Source organism: Kryptolebias marmoratus, linkage group LG13 (assembly GCF_001649575.2).
Source record: "Kryptolebias marmoratus isolate JLee-2015 linkage group LG13, ASM164957v2, whole genome shotgun sequence".
Lineage (NCBI taxonomy): Eukaryota > Metazoa > Chordata > Actinopteri > Cyprinodontiformes > Rivulidae > Kryptolebias > Kryptolebias marmoratus.
This window is the reverse complement of record NC_051442.1, coordinates 11,381,391-11,401,456: the sequence shown is the minus strand read 5'-3', so window position 1 is coordinate 11,401,456 and position 20,066 is coordinate 11,381,391. Positions and strand designations below refer to the sequence as shown.

Sequence of the window (20,066 nt, the reverse complement as noted above, 5' to 3'; positions counted from 1 at the left end):
CTACACTGTTTTGGTGGAAGACGGGGGAGGGGGGAGGGAGGGGGTGCTGTCTTGTGCGTCAGTAAGTCAAACATGTTCCAATAACGGTCTGTATTATCTGCTGCTATTTGCAGTTTGCTGTAGCCAGGCACCAGGCTGAGCCCGAGCAAGAAGCTGCAGCAGCTTCTCCCGCTGCTCCTCCGTGATGGGAGCGCTCTCATCAGGACGCACATCTGCATGGCGGCTGGCGGGGCAACAGAAAGGTAGGCGGGAAGTCTCTTTTAGGTAAATGCAAAGGAGATGTTTGAGTGTAAAATCTGTTTGGACCATGTGCTGAGATTTCAGTTGGTAGTTGAGGGTACTTGCTCTCAGTTCTCAGTTTCCACACTCAGTTTATTTACTTTTTTTCTTCAGGAGTCTAACCCTTGCCCTTGGCGCAGCACTCAGCATGCAAACGATAAAGCATTCATGTGAACTTCAGCTCTGATTGGACAGATGATGGCTGGAGGAATAAGGATGGGCACATACTGGGGAAACAGCTTGCATGTGAGACTGCTTACGGTCATTTTGTTACTTGGAACCGATGTGAACCGGCTGAAAGGCCGGGCAGGGGTCAACGCACAGAACAACGAGAGAAGAAGACTGGCTCATCTTCCTGGAGACATCATCATAGGAGCCCTGTTCTCTGTCCACCACCAACCACCTGCAGATAAAGTACCTGTTGTTTTGAATCATGAGTTTGTGTGTAGGTCTGGGCTTGTTTCGTGTTGACTGTTCATAATCCTACTTTTTCGCTCAGGTCCACGAGCGGAAGTGTGGCGCTGTACGTGAGCAGTATGGAATCCAGAGGGTGGAGGCCATGATGCACACTCTGGACAGGATAAATGCAGACCCCAGTATTCTTCCCAACATCAGCCTGGGCTGTGAGATAAGGTCAGCAACCAATCACAAAGTTAATCTCATAAGCAACACATTTTTACTAATATGACTGGATTATCTATCTACTCAAAACTATAATGAATGAAAAGAACTAACTTTTCCATTGAAGTTAAAATTTCTTAAAATTGCAATTTTAAACAAATTCCAGTGAAATATCAGTGTTAGAAACATGTACCCTAATTTAGGGTCCAGTTTTTAGATGAACTAAGCAGCTTATAGTTACTAAAAGGACCATTTGGACTAAAAGTTACTTTAAAAAATCTAAATTATTGAGTTAAATGTTATCATTTTCGTGCCTTTTCATTCCATTTATGAAGAACATTTTACAATAAAATGCATACTTGATTCGCAATTTTGATATATCTTGGTTATTTTTAAACACTTAAAAGTCTAATATTCTTTATTCGGTTCCAAAGTTTAGTATTTTCTTGGCATAACCTAGATAGTTTCAGGATTGTGGTTGGAGGATTTGGACCCAAATGCAGGCAGATGCACGGAGCTCCAAAGAAAAACTGTCTTTATTTTAAAAGAGAAACAAAAACAAAGGGCTGACGTGGCAGCAACAAACTAAATAAGATGAAGATGAACTGGTTTTAAAAGCAGAGGGTGATTGTTAAGTGGAAATAAAATCCATCGATAGATAGAGCAAAAGCTTTAAACTAAAACTTTGTGAGAGTCTGCTGGTAACTGGGGATATTTTTGGCCAGACAAATGAACCTGAAAGAAAATATGAAAGAAATAAGTATCTGCAGGTAAATTAGAATTTTAGGCGATTTGCTGGAAGCACTGCTTTTAAAAATTTAGGCTGCTTTATTTTTCTTTCCAAGTCAGACAGACTACAAATCTTGAACACCGCATGCATATTAAAAGACTTTGCAGTTATTGCTTCTGTTCACGGTGACTTTGAAATGGCTCCTTTTAATCCAACTATTCTTCGGTCAGTAACACAGTGGAGAGAACCGAGCTAAACTGTCAACCAAGCTCAGCAAGGAACATTATATACAGGGAAACACGTTTGGAAAATTTATACTCACCAAAAAAACAAAACCAAAAAAAAAAGAAACAAATTTAAAACATTAAGTTGAAAGACTAAACCTTATTGTAGCTTAGAAACAGTTTCAAACATCTCTTAAATAAGTGGTCCACCCAAATTAATAATAATAATACTAAAATGAATGCCGCCTACATCCATTATTTAGTTTCTTGCCAAAACATAATGACGTTGAGCTCAGTCTTTCTACTCCAGGGACTCCTGCTGGCATTCTGCGGTGGCCTTGGAGCAGAGCATCGAGTTTATTCGAGACACGCTGGTGTCCAGCGATGAGGAGGAGAGCCAGGCCAGATGTGCTGCAGAAGCAGGGAGTTTGCTACTTCAGGGGAAGAAGCCCATCGTGGGGCTGATCGGACCGGGATCCAGCTCTGTGGCCATCCAGGTGCAAAACCTCCTGCAGCTCTTCAACATCCCACAGATAGCTTACTCAGCCACCAGCATGGATCTCAGTGACAAGGTAAAGAAGAGTGAAATCAGAAACTTCAAATCATCATGTTGAATGTTATTAAAATGATCAGAAATATGAATAGAAAACTGATGATTGGATGCTTGGTAAAACCAATGTAGAGTTACGGACAGTGGTTTATAAGTGAATAAACGTGCAAACTAGTAAACAAACCAGACTTACCCGACTTACCAGTAAACATGTAAATTTCTTCCAACAGAGCCTGTATAAGTATTTCATGAGGGTGGTGCCATCAGATATGCAGCAGGCCAGAGCCATGGTGGACATTGTAAAGAGGTACAACTGGAGCTATGTATCTGCAATACACACCGAGGGTAAGACTGTGTGTGCATGTGTGTTAACTTCCATCTCTTTCTTCCACAGCCTCATGTTTTCAGTGTACAAGCTGCTTCTGCACTAAAAATGAAACATATTTATCAGGAAACTTTTGTTGTTTCATTTGTGCAGTTTCAGTAGTGTTTTTTTATTATTATTATGATTTGCTTCAACACAAAATAAGCCACTGAATCAGTTTGTACATGAATTGTCTCCATCAGAATAAATGTTGGATAGAAAAGTCACCTTGCAAAATTCACACTTTCCTATATGTGATTTATTCATTTAATTTATTTATTTAATTTATTATGCAAAGGTCACTGCTCATAAAATGAACTCTTCTTGATCCAGACTGGATTTTTCAAAATTGTATTTTTTTTTTAAATAAGCTAAGTGCTGTTGGGGAGAATTTTAAACAGGGAAAAAAAAGATTACAATGAAAAACCTTTAATTAGGATAAACTCTGGCTTACACTGAGGTCTAGCTTTCTTGCTTCCAGCACTGCAGCGGAATTGGGTCAAAATTGAGTGACTCTTGTAAAACTGTAAATGCACTTTAAAATGTGTGCTTTATTTATTGAATTCCACATATCAAATTTATTTAGTCTAGCAATAAAACAAGGTTCCCACTGCACACATTTTAGTTAAATATAGCTGAATTAAGTGCCTTTCAAATGAAGAGAAGCAAACACTGGGAGTATAAAGGAAGGATAGAGGTCACAGATTATTTTTTGCAGTTTTTAATTGTACAAATCAAATAACATTTTGATTTTTAAGTGTCCTCATCAAATGAAAACGGCACCTATTGGCAAACTAAAATTGGTGTGCAGAAAAGAAAACAAACATAGTTTTAATCCTGTGGAGCAGCCAGTACAAGGGCTTTAGCACAAGATACATCATCATATGAAAACTAATATTGTTAAAAGTTAAAGATAAAAATCACAACAAGTGCAAACATCTAAAGCATGTGACCTTTTGTGAGGTGATTAATAATACAGTAGTGTTAAAAAAGGAAAAAAAAAAACAAAAGATAACTAAATTTGGCTTTAGTCAAGTGGTAAAAATCTTAACAATTAAACCCTTGAAGAAAGCTTTTCAAATATCTAACTATCAGCCTGGTAGCTTGTGCTCTGTATGTTGTAATACACTGATGACAAAAGAAAGATTTATCTGTGATTTGGACAATAATTATTAGTTAGAAATATATGGCACATGTTGGTCGTCTACACAATTATTGCAATCAGCTATTTGTTAGATGTCGGTGTGTGCAGAACTGCAGGACAGTTGCATAAATTAAAAGCAAAGACTCTGACCCAGTAAATAATAGCAATTTTGGGAGCATACTTGCACAGCAACGGATACCAGGTGACCTAAATTTAGGGAAAAACAGGGAAGTTTATATTCCAACAGATCCCATGTGGGGCCAAAATGCTCAGATTTCCAAGTGCTGTGCTGCCATTGCACTGCAGTGCATTGCTTTGTATGCACCTGCTTTCATACGTATAAGAAGTGATCACATGAGAAACCACTGAAAAGCTGCACAGAAAGTCAACAAAGTAAGTCAAAAAAGAAAGAGGCATTTTTTATTTTATTTTTAAAACTAAATATGTAGTATATTTTGTTTTTGGTGTTCAGCCAGTTAATGTGTCCAGTTTGTTAGTGTTAATTATACACCAACACCTGGCTTTGTGTTTCTCTCCACAGGTAACTATGGTGAAAGCGGGATGGAGGCATTCAAAGACATGGCGGCAAAAGAGGGAATTTGCATCGCCCACTCTGACAAAATATACAGCAACGCAGGGGAGCAGAGCTTTGACAAACTGTTACAGAAACTCAGAGGCCACCTGCCCAAAGCCAGAGTGGTGGCCTGTTTCTGTGAGGGCATGACTGTCCGAGGCATCCTGAAGGCCATGAGACGGCAGCGCCTGGTGGGAGAGTTCCTGCTGGTTGGAAGGTGAGGGCTGAAGTTAATTATTTATTACACATTAGGGAAGTGGATAGTTTTATTTGTTCAGCTTCACTGTCCTATGAATTTCTTTTCAGTTAAGACTTTCTGCAGATGTCCCGCATCATCAGAATTGTCTTTGGTGCCATTGCATTGGGATCATCTTCATCATCAACAACATCATCATCATCATCATCATCATCATCAACAACATCATCATCATCATCATCACCACCTCCATCATCATCATCATCATCATCATCATCATCTTCATCTTCATCATCATCTTCATTGCATCGATCTGCTTTATGCTGGCTTTGGAAACTTAAGATACTTTATTTTATTTTTTACATTTTGATATTAAAGTAAAATATTTTTTGTTCATGACTGTTTTGTTTGACGCTTTTCTTTAATCAAATGTAACAATGTAATATTGGATCAACACAGTAATTGAACCATGAATAAATGCATCGTATTTTATGGCAGCGGGTGATATTGTATTTGTCTGTGAGTGTGATGTAATTGTGTACGCATGTTTGTTCATTTTTCTGCCTGTTGACAAAATATCTCATGAACCACTGGACAGGTTTTAAGGGAACTCTCAGAAAGTGATCATGTGGTCCACATCTAAACCTGATTAATATTTAATGTCAGCCAGATTCAAGATAGTCACCACAGCTAAATGATCTTAGCAAACATATACCGGTAAATGGCTATAGCTTAGTCAATTTACAGATATCTGGCTAAAATTTGGCGTGGTAGCAGCCGAAAGTCATCCCCAACCATTTAAATAATGTTAATATTGTTAAGTTCAAGATGTGACCAAAAAGGGCTACATTTTTGGGACTTTTCAACGTAAGATGGTCTTATTTTGAAACTCTGGCATGAAAGATGGAAGGCAACATGCAGTCCATGAAGCACATTAGGATTATATTGTATTCTTGTTGTTGTTGTTTTTTTACAGTAATACAATAACATTTGTTGTTCCAAAACTTTCAATCTGAGTAATTTTCAATTTGAAATAACAGACAAAATATTAAGAAAAAAAAAGAAAATCAGAAGGGAAGAAAACAAGCAGGGAAAAGGTGGTTGATCAAGAGAGAGGTTTCAGTCTCTCTGAGAATAACGTTTTATTTTAAGGTTCAGCTCTCCGGCTCACTCTTGTCCCTGGTGTTCTATAAATGCCTTTCCTCATTAAGAGCCACATATGTAGGCTGTCGCTCAAATCTGACAGCGGGAAACATAAAGTAACCTTGAACTACATATTGCAAAACACAGCGCTCTGTAATCTTTACTCAAGCAATCACACACGCAGGTCCCAGGTAACTGTGGTGTTATGTGCTCATAAGTAGTGATGTTAGTCAACATGTCTTTTAACTAGTTTTCTGTTTTGAGGGTATTTAGAATTGAGATACACGTCTCAGATGGAGACTTTATTGCTTTTGTTGCAGAAACTCAATCCACATATTCATATACAGGTATAACACTATGTATTAAATTAGGAGAATTGTCTTTGTATTTTAGCTTTTATCCTAACTTTTTAGATCTTAAAATCTTTTATATTATTCTATTTGTTACATGCACAAACCAGTTCTTTCATGCCATCCGTGAGAATTTGGGATCAGCTTGTGTGCTTTGTGTGCATGCCAATATTCCACAAATAGGAAGAGCTGTGGGGAAGGTGAGATGTGTTTTTTTCTATCTTTCTTTCTTTGTGTTACATTTCATTGCCAACACTTCTTTATTTTATTCTATTCTCAACAGTTGTATTCAAACAACCCCCTACTAATTTTTACTGAATTTATTTACTGATACTGCATCACAAAAACCCTCACTGAATTAAAATGCTCATTGTTTATATTGTAAACTCAGAAAAAATAATAGACAGTAAGTTCCGTTACCAACCCATGAAGCTCTGTAAAAAAAAGCCCTCTTAAAAGGCACCCTAAAATGTATTCAGTGACATTAGCAAAACAATTAGACAAATAATTAAATAAAATGGAAGACATTTGAAATACTGATGGAGATGTTTTATTGTCAGTAGAACAGAGTAAGATTGAAAAACTGCAGCAAAGATTGCAAGTTTTACCTAATATTTTAGCTGTGAATAATTAGCTGATTGACAGAGACTCTAAGCTGTGACTCAGAGTAAAAACCTGCTTTGCAACTAGAACATTTCTGAATAAATTTTGCATGGTGCCAGTACAGCCACTGCTTGAAATTATAACAAACATCAAGTTCCTTTTATCAAGACAAATGTTAATTTTAGACTTACTTTTGTAATAAGCTAAGTTGGAAAAAAAAAAAAAACGCCTTTGTTTTCATGTATAGAAGTGTAAAAAGAAGCAAGATTCAAAGAAATGCAAAAGCTGCTGTCAGTGTCTTAGTGTCACCATGGTAACCCGTGTCTGTTACTCTTTGACAGCAGTAATAAGACAGCGAATAATTTAGAGAACAATTAAATCTCAGACCAAGTTCCTGAACAAAAATTACAGGTTGCTTTGAAAGAATTAGGTCTGTTCATCACACATAAATATTTATGAGTCTGATCTAACAGTTAAAATGATCCTTCACTTCCAGTTTTGAAAAGGAAATTCTGATCTCAGACACTTTGGAAGTGACAGATGTTATATATGTCCTCTCTGCACTTTGAGGGCATTTGAATGACAAAAATGAGTCTCATAGCAGTGAGAAACACATGGGTAAAAGCAGACAAAAATGTCAACGTATGGATATAGAAATTGTATAAAAAAGTGTTAATAAGAAGAGTTTGTTTGCAATAATTTTGGAAAAATTAGTCAGCTCAAAAGTTTTATGTGTGACATCAGCACTCTGATTTCTACATTCCATAGTAAAATCTTTTTTAAAAATCACAAAACCTAAACTGTGGTTTTGTAAAAATCAATGAAGATATGAAAATGCCATTTCAGTCACAACTAAACCACAACTTTCTGTGATCAGTATAAACTTTGAACAATGTTTCTATTGTTAAATATGTCTGAGCTACAGAACTTTGAAGATGACAATTTTTTTGTTTGTTTGTTTGTTTTTGCTTTTGTTTTTACAAAATCCCATTGTTATTTATGCGGAACTTGTTTCTAGACTTTTGCTAATTATGTTAACATCATACGAAGTACTGCTACCAGAAGTGAAAGCACACTAATCCCGATCAAAGCGCACATCTTAATGTATTTTTCTAAAATGTGATTTGTATCGAATCATACATTGTGTCTGAAACTGAAGATTAGCAGCCAGCTAGTAGGAAGGAGGCTCCAGGGGTTTTGCATTGACACACTTAATTATAAATAAGTTATCTAAATGTTGAACCTGCACTAAGATTTCTCCATAACTATTTAACTGCATCTTTTGCAACAAAAATAAATCATTAGAACTACTACATTCACAGTAGTCATGGTGATGATAGTTAGCCTTTAGTGAATATGTAATACTTGGAACCTTATCTATAGAAAATACAGCTTGGTCATGGTATTTTGTCTATAGAATCACTGACAGGGTGAGCTCTGGGGTTTCAGTAACAAATCTCTACATCCCTCAGCTAGATTGTGACTGCTATATGCACAGTGCCTTCATGCAAATGCTCCACTTGGAATTTCTAGTGTTGATAAGGACAACATGATCTTTCACTGGATGGCTCACCTACAAATATTGGAGTGGAAATGCAGGAACTAATGACAAATAGGTCAAGAGAGGCTGTTTTAATTTAAATTAAATAAGACAGATGCTCATTTTGTTTGTCTGTTCCTTTCTTGTCTGGTTTGGTTTAGAGCTTCTGGCTTTTAAATTGTTTCGTGACCTTTTAAATTGCTTCCACAGAAAAGGGCTGGCTGTAAAAGTTGACCAGTTTGTAAGGAGAATTGGAGCATTATGTGTGTGTGTGTGTGTGTGTGTGTGCCTGTGTGTGCACAGCTCTTGTACAATGTGCTTGTGTGTGTGTGTGTCTTCGGGGATGTAGGTGGTATAGCAACATGCTGTATGCAGCATATTGCCCTGCCAGGTCGATGTGTGGGTTTCAGAGCGCTTGCTGAAGAGTGATTCAAACTATCCAGAGTCAAAGCCCTTTGTGCTTTTCATATCCATTCCTGCCTTTTTTTATGCCAGCGTACCATTTCTGTATTGGCTTCTCTAAGGATGTGTTATGAAATGATCTCCTACCTCACCAGGCTTTATAAAACACCCACACACTGTTGTATAACTCAGCTCGGTTAAAGAAGTTTTTAAATGTCTTCTTTGCTGTTTTTTCTTTTTTTTTTTTTTTTTTAAGTGAGTAAAAAAAGAGTCATGTAGATCGATCAGCCTTAACATTATGACCACTCATAGGTGAACTAAAAAATGACTTGTCATTTCAACTACATACAGGTGTTGCAGCACATGAAGCAAGAATCATTCTAGGCAAGACAACATAGGATTTCCAAAAATAAAAATAAAAACATGCATGCGTACAAAATAAGATAATACTGCAGCTTGTTCCTTGGCTTGCTTTATAACCACAGCTTTCGTGAGAAGGTTTTGGTCTGCAATTACAAAAAGTGGTTCAAGAAAGAAAGACCAATTCAGTGTAGTTCCTAAAGAATGGAGTCAGAACACAGTACACTGCCGTTTGTTACATATGGGGGATCTTTAATTCAGTTTGACACATAAAATTGGAATTTATCACCAAACAAGTTGATTCCCAAAGAGCTGTTAGCTGACAACTTGGCATAGGCTTAAAAGGCCTTGGGCAAGACCACTTTAAGAAATTACAAGAGAGAATCACTTCACAAAGCAAAATATAAAGAAGTTAGGGAAGGTTTTGTACCGTAGTTTTGAACAAGCAACAACATAGTATTAGGATGTACTACCATATAAAAACAATAAAAGCTTCCTGAGGTAACAGTCATATTCAAACGGTCAATTGTTGGTGCAAACAGCACACAGCAGTCGATAAGATACTGAGTCCAACATGCACATAATTCACTGAATGTTTTTTTTTGTGTAAAAATAGGAAAAGTCCTCTGAAAAAAGTGCAACTATAAGATTTGATCACTTTATCATTCTTAAATAATGTCAGATTTGTATTTTATACAGGTTTTGGGAAAACTAATACTGTTTGGCAAGAGTTGAAAGAACTTTAAAAAAAAACATAAATTCAAAGGAGCTTGTCCTTACTTCAACACCTCCCTGTGTCTCTGTGTGTCTCTCTTCCTCTCCTGTCCAGTGACGGCTGGGCAGATAGGTATGATGTAACTGATGGCTATCAGAGGGAGGCAGCTGGTGGAATCACTATAAAGCTAAAGTCAGCATATGTGACCTGGTTTGACGATTATTACCTGAACCTGACACCCGATTCCAACCTGAGGAACCCTTGGTTTCCTGAATTCTGGCAGCACCGTTTCCAGTGCAGGCTGAGAGGACATCCACAGGAGAACACAAAGTACAACCGCACTTGCACCTGTTAGTACAACAAAGAGCATGTTCCTTACACCTATGTAGACAGTTTTACTTGTCTGCAACCGTGTAAGCAAATCCTGAAAATGCATATTTAACAAGTCGCATAAAGTGTTTGCACATGTTAGATTTATCCTTAAGAGCAGGATTCTCTTCACCACAGGGAGAGAGTCTCTGCGCCATCAGTATGCTCAAGACACCAAAATGGGTTTTGTCATAAATGCTATTTATTCCATGGCTTATGGTTTACACACCATGCAGCAAGTTCTTTGTCCAGGATTTAAGGTATGAAGCTTGCCCATTTGCTCAATTAAAATCTGCCATCCTTGGATGAGACAGCATTGACTGTGTTTGCTCTTCTGCAGGGTTTGTGTGAAAACATGCGACCCATCGATGGCCGCAAGCTGCTGGACTTTTTAATGAGAACCAACTTTACAGGCGTATCTGGAGAGAAAATCCACTTTGACCAGAGTGGAGACTCACCTGGCAGGTAAGGAATCTTCTCAGGAGAAACAGAAAGAGGATAAAATGGGCGAGCAAAGGAAGTATAAATACATGTTAAACGTGACAACATATGTGCTTCAGGTATGAAATCATGAACTTCAAGCAGACTGGCGTGGAAGAATTCGCTTACATCCACGTGGGAAGCTGGGATCAGGGTGGCCTGAAGATGAACGATGAAGAAATCTGGAGCAACAACAGTGACGTGATCCAATCAGTTTGCTCTGAGCCCTGCAAAAAGGCTCAGATCAAGGTATTCCTATTTTTCTTTGTCATGGTAATCGCTAAAAGACATTGTTGTGTTTCAATCCCCTGTTTAAATCCATCTCCGTACCTTCATACATGAAGACAATGCACTTCAAAAGGTGCATAAGGCCTGACCTAAATGTGTTGTGGCTTTGGATTCATGCTTCATGGACAAAATAAGAAAATCCGTCATGTACAACCCACACACAAGCCTTAAATTGATCCCACTGGTTCACAGTCTTAATCAAAGCAGCTATCAAATATACCACGTGAGATTTAGTTCATCTTAATGTTCACATCTTAATCATTCCCCCTCTGGTCTTCTTCAGATCCCTCAAGCACATACCTATCATGGAAAATGTTCTATCCTTGTTTTACCATCCTAAAAGTCTCTCCTTTGATATCAAAGCTTTTCTAAACAGCCTGTACTAACACTCACTGCTGTGTATAAAAGGAAAAAAATGGTATATTGCTTGGTTTGGAGAAGATCTGGAAGTTTATATTTCTTTTAACAGGGGTCACATTTTGACCTGTTCTGACCTCAACAGTCTCTGTTCTGTCGAATCACGTCAAAGAGAAGTTACTTCCTGCTTCTTGCAGCATCATTTTGACAGTGCATTACAGCAAAGAAACCAACTTCACATACTCTTTTACAGTTCTCCTTTTTTAGTTTCTGTCACAGGCTGGCAGTCAGTGTAAAATTATTGTTTAAAATCAATCAGATTCCTGGAGAAGGATAAGTGTTTAAGATCTGTATAATGAATCAACTCCTTATAATGTAACTAACTGGTATCATGTGCCAAGTTTCTTGAGTTCACCTATAATAATAATTATTTGCTGAAAGGTTGCAGAGGGATTTTTTAATAAAGCCACTCAATGACCTTCCATATTTTTTCTTCTTTTGATCCCATGATGAATAAATCTTAATTTCCTAGCTCTACAGGGCAGTCAGGGTGTAAGATTAGCTACAGAAAAGTGCCGTTGGAGCTTTGAGACCTTTCTGCCCTTCTATACTGCTGTGTGTGTGTGTGTGTGTGCCTGTGTGTACGCGTGTGTGCGTGTGTGTGTGTACAGGTGATCCGCAAAGGAGAGGTGAGCTGCTGCTGGACTTGTACTCCCTGTAAAGAGAACGAGTTTGTGTTTGATGAGTACACTTGTCGCGCTTGTGTCCTGGGTTCCTGGCCTACAGACGACCTCACTGGTAAAAAAACATTTTGTTTACATCTCAGTTACTTGGACATACAACATAAGAAATTTTCACCACTAAACAGGTGAAAATTTAATTTACACATTGATGGCGCTTTCATAGAGCTCCTTCTTACCGGTAATGTAACCCAAACACACACTTGCTCACATGCACAGCACATGTTGGCAAACACAAAACTAAGATTTGCCATTACACAGAAATCAGTGCAAATGCCCAAGTTCTGCTTGCACAAAGAAAATATCAATCAGAGGTTTCCAAACTTTGCTCATCCTCTCTCTCAGGTTGTGAACCGATTCCAGTGCAGTATGTGCGGTGGGGAGATCCAGAGCCAATCGCTGCTGTAGTCTTCGCCTGTCTGGGCCTCCTGGCGACGCTTTTTGTCACTTCTGTCTTCATCAAGTAATTATAGACAAAGACTTTCCAAGATCATTTTCCTCTATATTTGGATTTGAAATCACTCCATGTCATTGACTGACAGAACTAGAATTTATGAATATTCCTAAATATAGTTAATATGAAAAATGTTGTCTTCTTGTACATGTCATGTAGGACTACCAGCACATTACTGACACTTTTTAACCCCTAAATAATTATGTGATTTTTTTGCTTAGATTTTGGGACACCCCTGTGGTAAAGTCATCCAGTCGGGAGCTCTGTTACATCATTCTGGCTGGAATATGCCTGGGTTACCTGTGCACTTTCAGCCTCATCGCCAAACCACACATCATCTACTGCTACTTACAACGGCTGGGAATCGGTCTGTCCCCCGCCATGAGCTACTCTGCTCTCGTCACCAAGGTACTCGCATCTCTGTTCACTTACTGGGAGGTATACAGAAAGAAATCTGCACCAACCAGTATATGTATCGGTTGATTTCATTTTTCACTTCCTGTGAAACCTTGTGAGCTGAAGCATTTTGCTTTCAGTTCAATAATGCCATTTTATACTAGATGTTCTGATCAAATTCTGAAATACCACAGGAGCCCAACTGTTATGCACTGTTTTAATTATTGGCTTTGATTTCTGTCAGTGCTTTTGAAAGATAAAAATACAATTAAGTGTTTATGATTCATGCACTTTGTATACATTTAATGGATAAATGAAAAAGTTTTATAACGCTCTTCCTTGGAACACCCACACTTTACCTTTCTTGGTGTTTGAAACTTAAATACCACAACCTTTGGAAGAGCAGCTGAACTGTGAATAAATATTGCTGCTGATGTAACGTGAGTCACATTTAAAGATAAATTGCATGTAAACCCTAAATCAGATTTTTTAATATACTTTATACTCCAGATTAATCTCTGAACATAACATTAAAATCTATACACTGTACATACATGCAATTTTCATGATTTTTTATGGTTTCAGAGTATGAGAAACCAACAAAGCCCAGAGGACTGAATGATTGTCAGTTGTCAGGGAAGAATGGCAGAAATTGATGAGTATGTGTGGGCTGAGGTTGATATTTAAGATCACGGATTATTGTCAGGAATAAGTAGGATATATCTTTAGTTCGTATAACTGCAGTCTGTGTTTGATCTATTTTTGATCCAGACCAACCGTATAGCGCGCATCTTGGCAGGCAGCAAGAAGAAGATCTGCACCAAGAAACCTCGCTTTATGTCCGCCTGTGCGCAGTTGGTCATCGCATTCTTACTCATCCTGCTGCAGCTGGGGATTATTGTGGCGCTTCTTATTATAGAGCCACCAGAGGTGTGTGTGTGTGCGTGTACGCACGTGTGTGTTCTGCAGAGTTACAAAGAGGAGAGTAATTTAATATTATTTACACTAATAATGTAACCTCTTTATTCTGACTTCCCAGGTGATCTATGATTATCCCAGTATCCGTGAGGTACATTTAATCTGCAACCTAACCACTTTGGGGGTGGTGGCTCCACTGGGCTACAATGGCCTGCTAATTCTCAGCTGCACCTTTTACGCCTTCAAGGTACTTTGGCGAAATTTGTTTAAGCCTGTCTCATTGTGCTTACTTTTTCTTCCATATTTTGCACTGCTTAGTAGATTTCATTTTTCTTTTTCTTCCACAGACTCGTAATGTACCAGCTAATTTTAATGAGGCCAAGTATATTGCCTTTACCATGTACACCACCTGCATAATCTGGCTGGCCTTTGTTCCCATTTACTTTGGTTCAAACTATAAGATCATAACCATGTGCTTTAGTGTCAGCCTCAGTGCCACAGTGGCTCTCTGCTGCATGTTTGTCCCTAAGGTAAGAAAAAACAATGTGCAAGAGTTAAAACATTCTATGATCTTTTTGTAATATCACATATTAGTCTGCTTATTTCTTTGCACTGATAGTTACATGTTGCTTATGTTCACTGTCAGGTGTACATCATGCTCGCCAAGCCTGAGAAAAATGTGCGCAGTGCTTTCACCACATCCACAGTTGTGCGCATGCATGTAGGCGATGCCAAGAAAGCTGCCAAGACTGGCAAATCTTCCAGCAGCATGGCCAACTTGTTTCGACGTCGTGGCTCTGCACAGGACAACATAAGGTAAACAGAAGTCTGAAGCAGCTCGTGGGAGAAAACTGTAGGTAAAGGATAGATGTAAACATCATTATGTCACCCAGTAGGATGTAGGATACAATTTTTAAGGCTTACGTTTGATTTTTAGGCTTTTGCTCTCAATCTTTGACTTGAGACTTCTTCACATGTCAAAGATTGAATATGCAGGACATTCTCTTAAAGAATAATTACAACATCACATTTTATTATCTATTTTATTCAAAACAGGGCCATTGTGAACAAATCAAACCCCACACAGTGTTAAACATGATTTAAACTATCAGCTCAATTCATGACTACCATTTTTTGAAGAAATACATATTTATCACTGTTTACACATGATTACCCATCTCTCGTTGTAAAAAATAATGCCACTGTTTACAAAAATCTAAAACGAATTGCAAAGTAGGATTATTTGCCTGAAGGATTTAATCTTTTTGCAGTCACAAAAGTCACCTTCTGCTGGCCAAAAAACCCTCATAGTTTAATGCGGTTGCATATTGGCATTGTTTTTCATGACCAAAGGACATGTTGGTCTTTTATTTTCAAGTTATGGAATTAGAAGTCACTTATTCCCAGATGCATAAAAAGTCTCACAGAAAAGCTACTCTCAATAATTTGGAAAATGAACTAAATCACTTGATAAACCTTTGCTGTAGGAAATTACATCATCACCTGCATTTAAAAGCCCCAAAATGTTTTCCTTGCCATTTCACACAGAAAAAAGAGAGAGAGATAATATGATGCCAGTTTAAGAAATTTCGTTTCTATTTGTTTTTATTATTAATCAATTAAAATGTAACAAAACGGCTTTGTGCAGTATTTTCTCTTTAACCCTTTCAGACTTGAAGATCCAGGGAGATCTAAATGAATGTATTATTTCTATGTTACAAAAAATATGCTGTCCAGGCAAACCATTTTTTGACTAATATGGAGAACCACTTGGGGAAGAAATGGTACAATCCTCAAAGAGCCATAATGGTGCAGGATATAAAGGTATAACTGTTCAATGACAGGGGTTAAATGGAGACATGTGGACTACCAGCAGGAGATTTCCTGCTTGAATATGTTCTCTCATTCCTTTCGCCTGGTCTGGGTGTGAATATGTGCATGAACGTTTGGTTGAACTATCTTTTAATTCCTGTAAATCCTTAGCTGCCTGTATACTGAGGTGCTGAAACCACTGCAACAGGCTGAATGTGAAGCTAAGAAAAACTGCTCCCTGAGCTGAGAAAAGCCTACCTCATTTGGGTTACATACTCCCAAAGGAAACTCTGAGCCTTAGAGGATTCCTCTTTCTAGGGAAGATAAAGGAACATGAAAGGAGATTTAATATTACACAGAAAACAAAAAAGACAAAACAGAGAAGAACATAAATTCAAAAAGAGAAGCTGTTAAGTATAGCGGGGTTTTTTTTCTTAAATTGATGCATTCTTAATATAGGGCAATGTAAAATGTATTTCATTGTCAATAAACCTGTTTTTTTGTAGTTCCAATGGGAAGTCATGGGGACAGAATGAGCGCAGCTACAGGCCAAACCTGTGGAAGAGGATGTCCTTCCATGTGAAGAAAAAGGACCCAGTTGAGGTGAACCAGACAGCCATCATCAAGCCCTTCTCTAAAGGAGGAGAGTCACCAGAAGACAATGTCAAAGAACTGTATGAAGAGCCACAAGTGTCTCAGTCTTTCAGCTGCTCTCCCTCTCAGTCACCTCTGCCAGACATCAGGTCACACACATCAAAGGCAAAAGGTCTAAATGGGGAAGAGGGTGGCAAGGAGGTGCAAGTTTTTCCCACATATGTACCTGAGCATCCTTTTGGAGTCAGACGAAGAGGAGGAGACAACAGCCAGGTTTCAGTTGTGATGGACGGTGGGGACATTAGCATCATCAGCGTGGGTGACATCGGCCAAACTCAGGGTACCACCATCATGGACCAAATCAGCAGCGTGGTCAATCGTTTCACTGCCAACATCAGCGAGCTGAACACCATGATGCTGCCAGGAGGAGCCATCGTCAACCCCGCCTCCACCACCGCCATGCCTGCTGCTGCAGACGCCTCCCTGTGTCCACCTCAGCACCTCAACAGACACGTCCCCTCCACGGTCACCACGCACGCTGAGGTGACTTCGGTCTCCAGTTTCTGTGACAATCGACCAGCAGCTAAGATTTACGAACATCTGGCTGGGACGTGTGTGAGCGGCAGACGGGCCAAGAACGCCGAGGAGCTGATGGCTCTGACCCCTCCCTCCCCGTTCAGAGACTCATCTCTGAGCTCTGACGGCAGCTCTCCCCCCTCCCTGTCCCCGGCTTCTGAGGCTGAATACAACCAGCTGCTCAGACACTACAGCCAGAGCTCCTCTTCCCTTTAAATGTTTATCCTTTAATTCAAGTATTTAACACAAACCTTTAGACATGGACCAAACCTTCTGATGCCTTTCCGCATGCAGATATTTTGGATGTTTAAACAGTTTTTGGAAAAAAAAATCTTTTAAATGGGACATGATTTTATTTAAAAGGACAAAGACGCACAAAAAAAAAAAAACTACTAGGAGGATTTATTACACAGTGGCAAAACTGCAAATATTAAAAGCCCCCCAAAAAGAACTAAAGGCTGTTTTTTAATCAAGACATAGGCATTTTATAAACTTTCTAAAGCTCTGCTGATGCAAAATTCGAACTAACCTTAAAAGTCCAAAGAAAACAAATGAGGAGCACTTTAATAAAATTATAACATAAGTGAGAATTTTAACAAATATTTTGTCTTCAGCTTTTTTCTTTATTTATCTCAAAATAGCTCATGATTCTCAAACATATCTAGAGATAATCAAGTTTACTACAGATTATTGTATCTTAGTTGTGGGTTTTTTTCCCTCTATTTATTATCATAGAAAGCTTAATTTAAATTTGTATCACTTGCTGTCAACATTCTTTATCTGATGTTTTTTGTTTTTGAGACAATCTGAAATACTCAAGTTGGATGGAGATCATGTCAACATTTAGGCAGAAAACAGCTCAAATAATAGATATGACACTTTTTATTTGGCCACCAATTTGTTGGCAGATATGGGTGAGCTTTTGTATATTCCGTTGCTCAAGACAAAAATTGACAATTACTGCAAATGCGGCACATTTCTGTGGGAGAGAGCAATGGCAGGATGGATCCTCCTATCCCGAGAGAACAGAAGCTGTTTGCATCTCTGAGGATTATAAGGGACACAATCATCAGGTACGTAACCCACAAAGAGCTTAAGGACAACTTGGATGTCTTCTTCATTCCTTTTATCTAGTTGTGACTTAGCTGAATGTACAAAAACTTATCACTTGGGGACCAAAAAAACACGAACAAAAAAAAACAACTTTCCATCTCAGGATGTGTTGAACCAAAATGTGTTCCTTTATGAGCGCTGTTATGTGGCAGCACAACATGTTTCCACTTTGCATGATGTCAGGATTTGTTTGTACTTTGAATTCTTTTTTTACTCTTGTAATGTCAGAGCTCTTTGATTACCAGATACAGTAGCAAAGTAATGATACCAGTAGGTTTAGGTTTTCTGCCAGATGTTTCCAGCCTGTATTTTTTAACTTAATTATGTACCAGAATTTCCCTGTAGTAGATTAAGGTTTTTTTTTGTTTATTTTTGAAGGTAAGAATCTAACTGTGAACCTTTACATTCACTTGACTTTTGCTCAAACATTTCAGTTCACTGAGAGTTCTGTTTTTTTAGTTTTCTTTCATAAAGACCTTTTGACCTCTCTGAGGATGTAGATGAATGACAGTATTCTCAAGCTTACATATTTTTGCATCTTTTCAGCCAATCTTCTTTACGCTGTAGCTGTCATGTGCTTATTTCTATTTTATTCTCTTTTTAAAGTTTTGCTTTAGCCTCTTTATTGTCCGTAATGGTATATAAGCATGAATGTGTTCATGCTCAGGATGTAATTTTTTTTATTTTGAATGTAAATATTCTTAAAAAAGTATTAGCATATTTGCATGTAGGTTTGCACCAACTCTGATTTTTCAGAGTCATCTCATATTCTGTGCTTTAACTTGGTGATCTAGAAATGTTTTATGTTTAAACCTTCCTTTCTGGTAGCTTGGATTCACAACATAAACTTTTGCTGCATTGAAGAAACATAAAGTCTTAAATTAACTATGATTTTTACAGGTATTCTACTCAAAGTTTGTCATTTAAGGTGGAGCAATATAGACATGTAGCTATTCTTTATTGTTGTAATTCATCTCATTATTTCAGAGTTTCAAATGTAGATGAACGCTCCCTTAGTGTATCAGCAACAACAAAGCTTTTTAAACAAAAGGTTTAATCTAAATTTGTAAATTTTAATGAGTCTTGTTTCTTATTGATGGTAAACACTGGGGGAAAAGCTGCTATTTTGGCAAAATTTTAGTCCATGTTACTCAAGGACCTTTTCTAGAACATATGTGTCATATTACTGTGCGATAATTAATAAACATGATGGGAAGTAAGGTTTCTAGGACATTCTTTGTTAAATACCATGATCAAATACCCTAACAGGTTTTCAAAAATTGTTTAGTAAAATTAAAATTCACCAATTTATCTAATTCATTAGATGGTGGGCAAAGTTTGTTCATAGTTAGAGCATTAAGTTCTGAGGAGCTCAGGGAGAAGAAAAAGCACTCACTGGACACATTCAGTGTTTACTGGATGGTTTATTCCTGTTTACAGTGTTACTGGATTTTAAATGAAGGGAAACATTGAATAAAATACATTTTTATTTGACATAGTAATCATAATTCCATTGCTTATTGTTCACATTGTGTTTCTTTATATAAATCTGTTTTTTTTATCAGCCATTGTGTGTTATCTCCACCAGTAAAGCTGTCAACCTGTGGAATAGAAAATCCAATATTTATTTAAAAGAGGTCATAAAATGTCCGTAAATGTCAGTAAAATGACGATGCAGCTCAAAACAGATATGTTCAAATCCCAGTACTTCAGTAAAAACACCTTGAAACGTTCTCTATTTTCATATGTGAATCTATGAAGAATTTATTGGGACCTTCAGCAGTTTGAGGAATGGTGAATGGCTGAAATTCACAGTAAACCTTGTTTTTTGCAGGGGTGAGGTTATGAAGATGGCTTCTATGAGTTAAACCCATCCACTTTAGGCCAAGTCATATTAAATTAAATAGCCAACATCTCTTTTTTTCTTGCATTTTAATACTTTATTTAGAAAAAAATACATAAAAATGAAACTTCTAGGCTGCCAAATTAAATTAAATGACCTTTATACATAATATAAACAATACTTAACTATGTTCGAGTTTGACTTACCTTACAGATTTATCATACATTTAGTTTGGATCTGATGCTTTATGCAGTTGATATGTCTGAAGTGTTTCAGTTGTCCCAATGAGAATTGTTTACATTCTGAACACAGTTTGTTCATTAAGTAATTA

The 20,066-nt window shown here is 37.7% G+C and overlaps 1 protein-coding gene across 1 annotated transcript; it reads left to right on the top strand.

The window, feature by feature from the left end:
- Positions 1-71: 71 nt before the first annotated feature.
- Positions 72-19,394, top strand: grm5a (glutamate receptor, metabotropic 5a). The gene is made up of 18 exons (XM_017418109.3): positions 72-242; positions 394-693; positions 779-912; positions 2,165-2,426; positions 2,635-2,749; positions 4,454-4,703; positions 9,910-10,145; positions 10,303-10,424; positions 10,505-10,629; positions 10,725-10,893; positions 11,961-12,087; positions 12,375-12,492; positions 12,705-12,891; positions 13,651-13,809; positions 13,919-14,044; positions 14,145-14,327; positions 14,444-14,613; positions 16,116-19,394. Exons 2-18 carry the CDS (start codon positions 475-477, stop codon positions 16,993-16,995), a joined length of 3,582 nt encoding a protein of 1,193 aa, XP_017273598.1. The 5' UTR covers positions 72-242; positions 394-474; the 3' UTR covers positions 16,996-19,394.
- Positions 19,395-20,066: the final 672 nt, after the last annotated feature.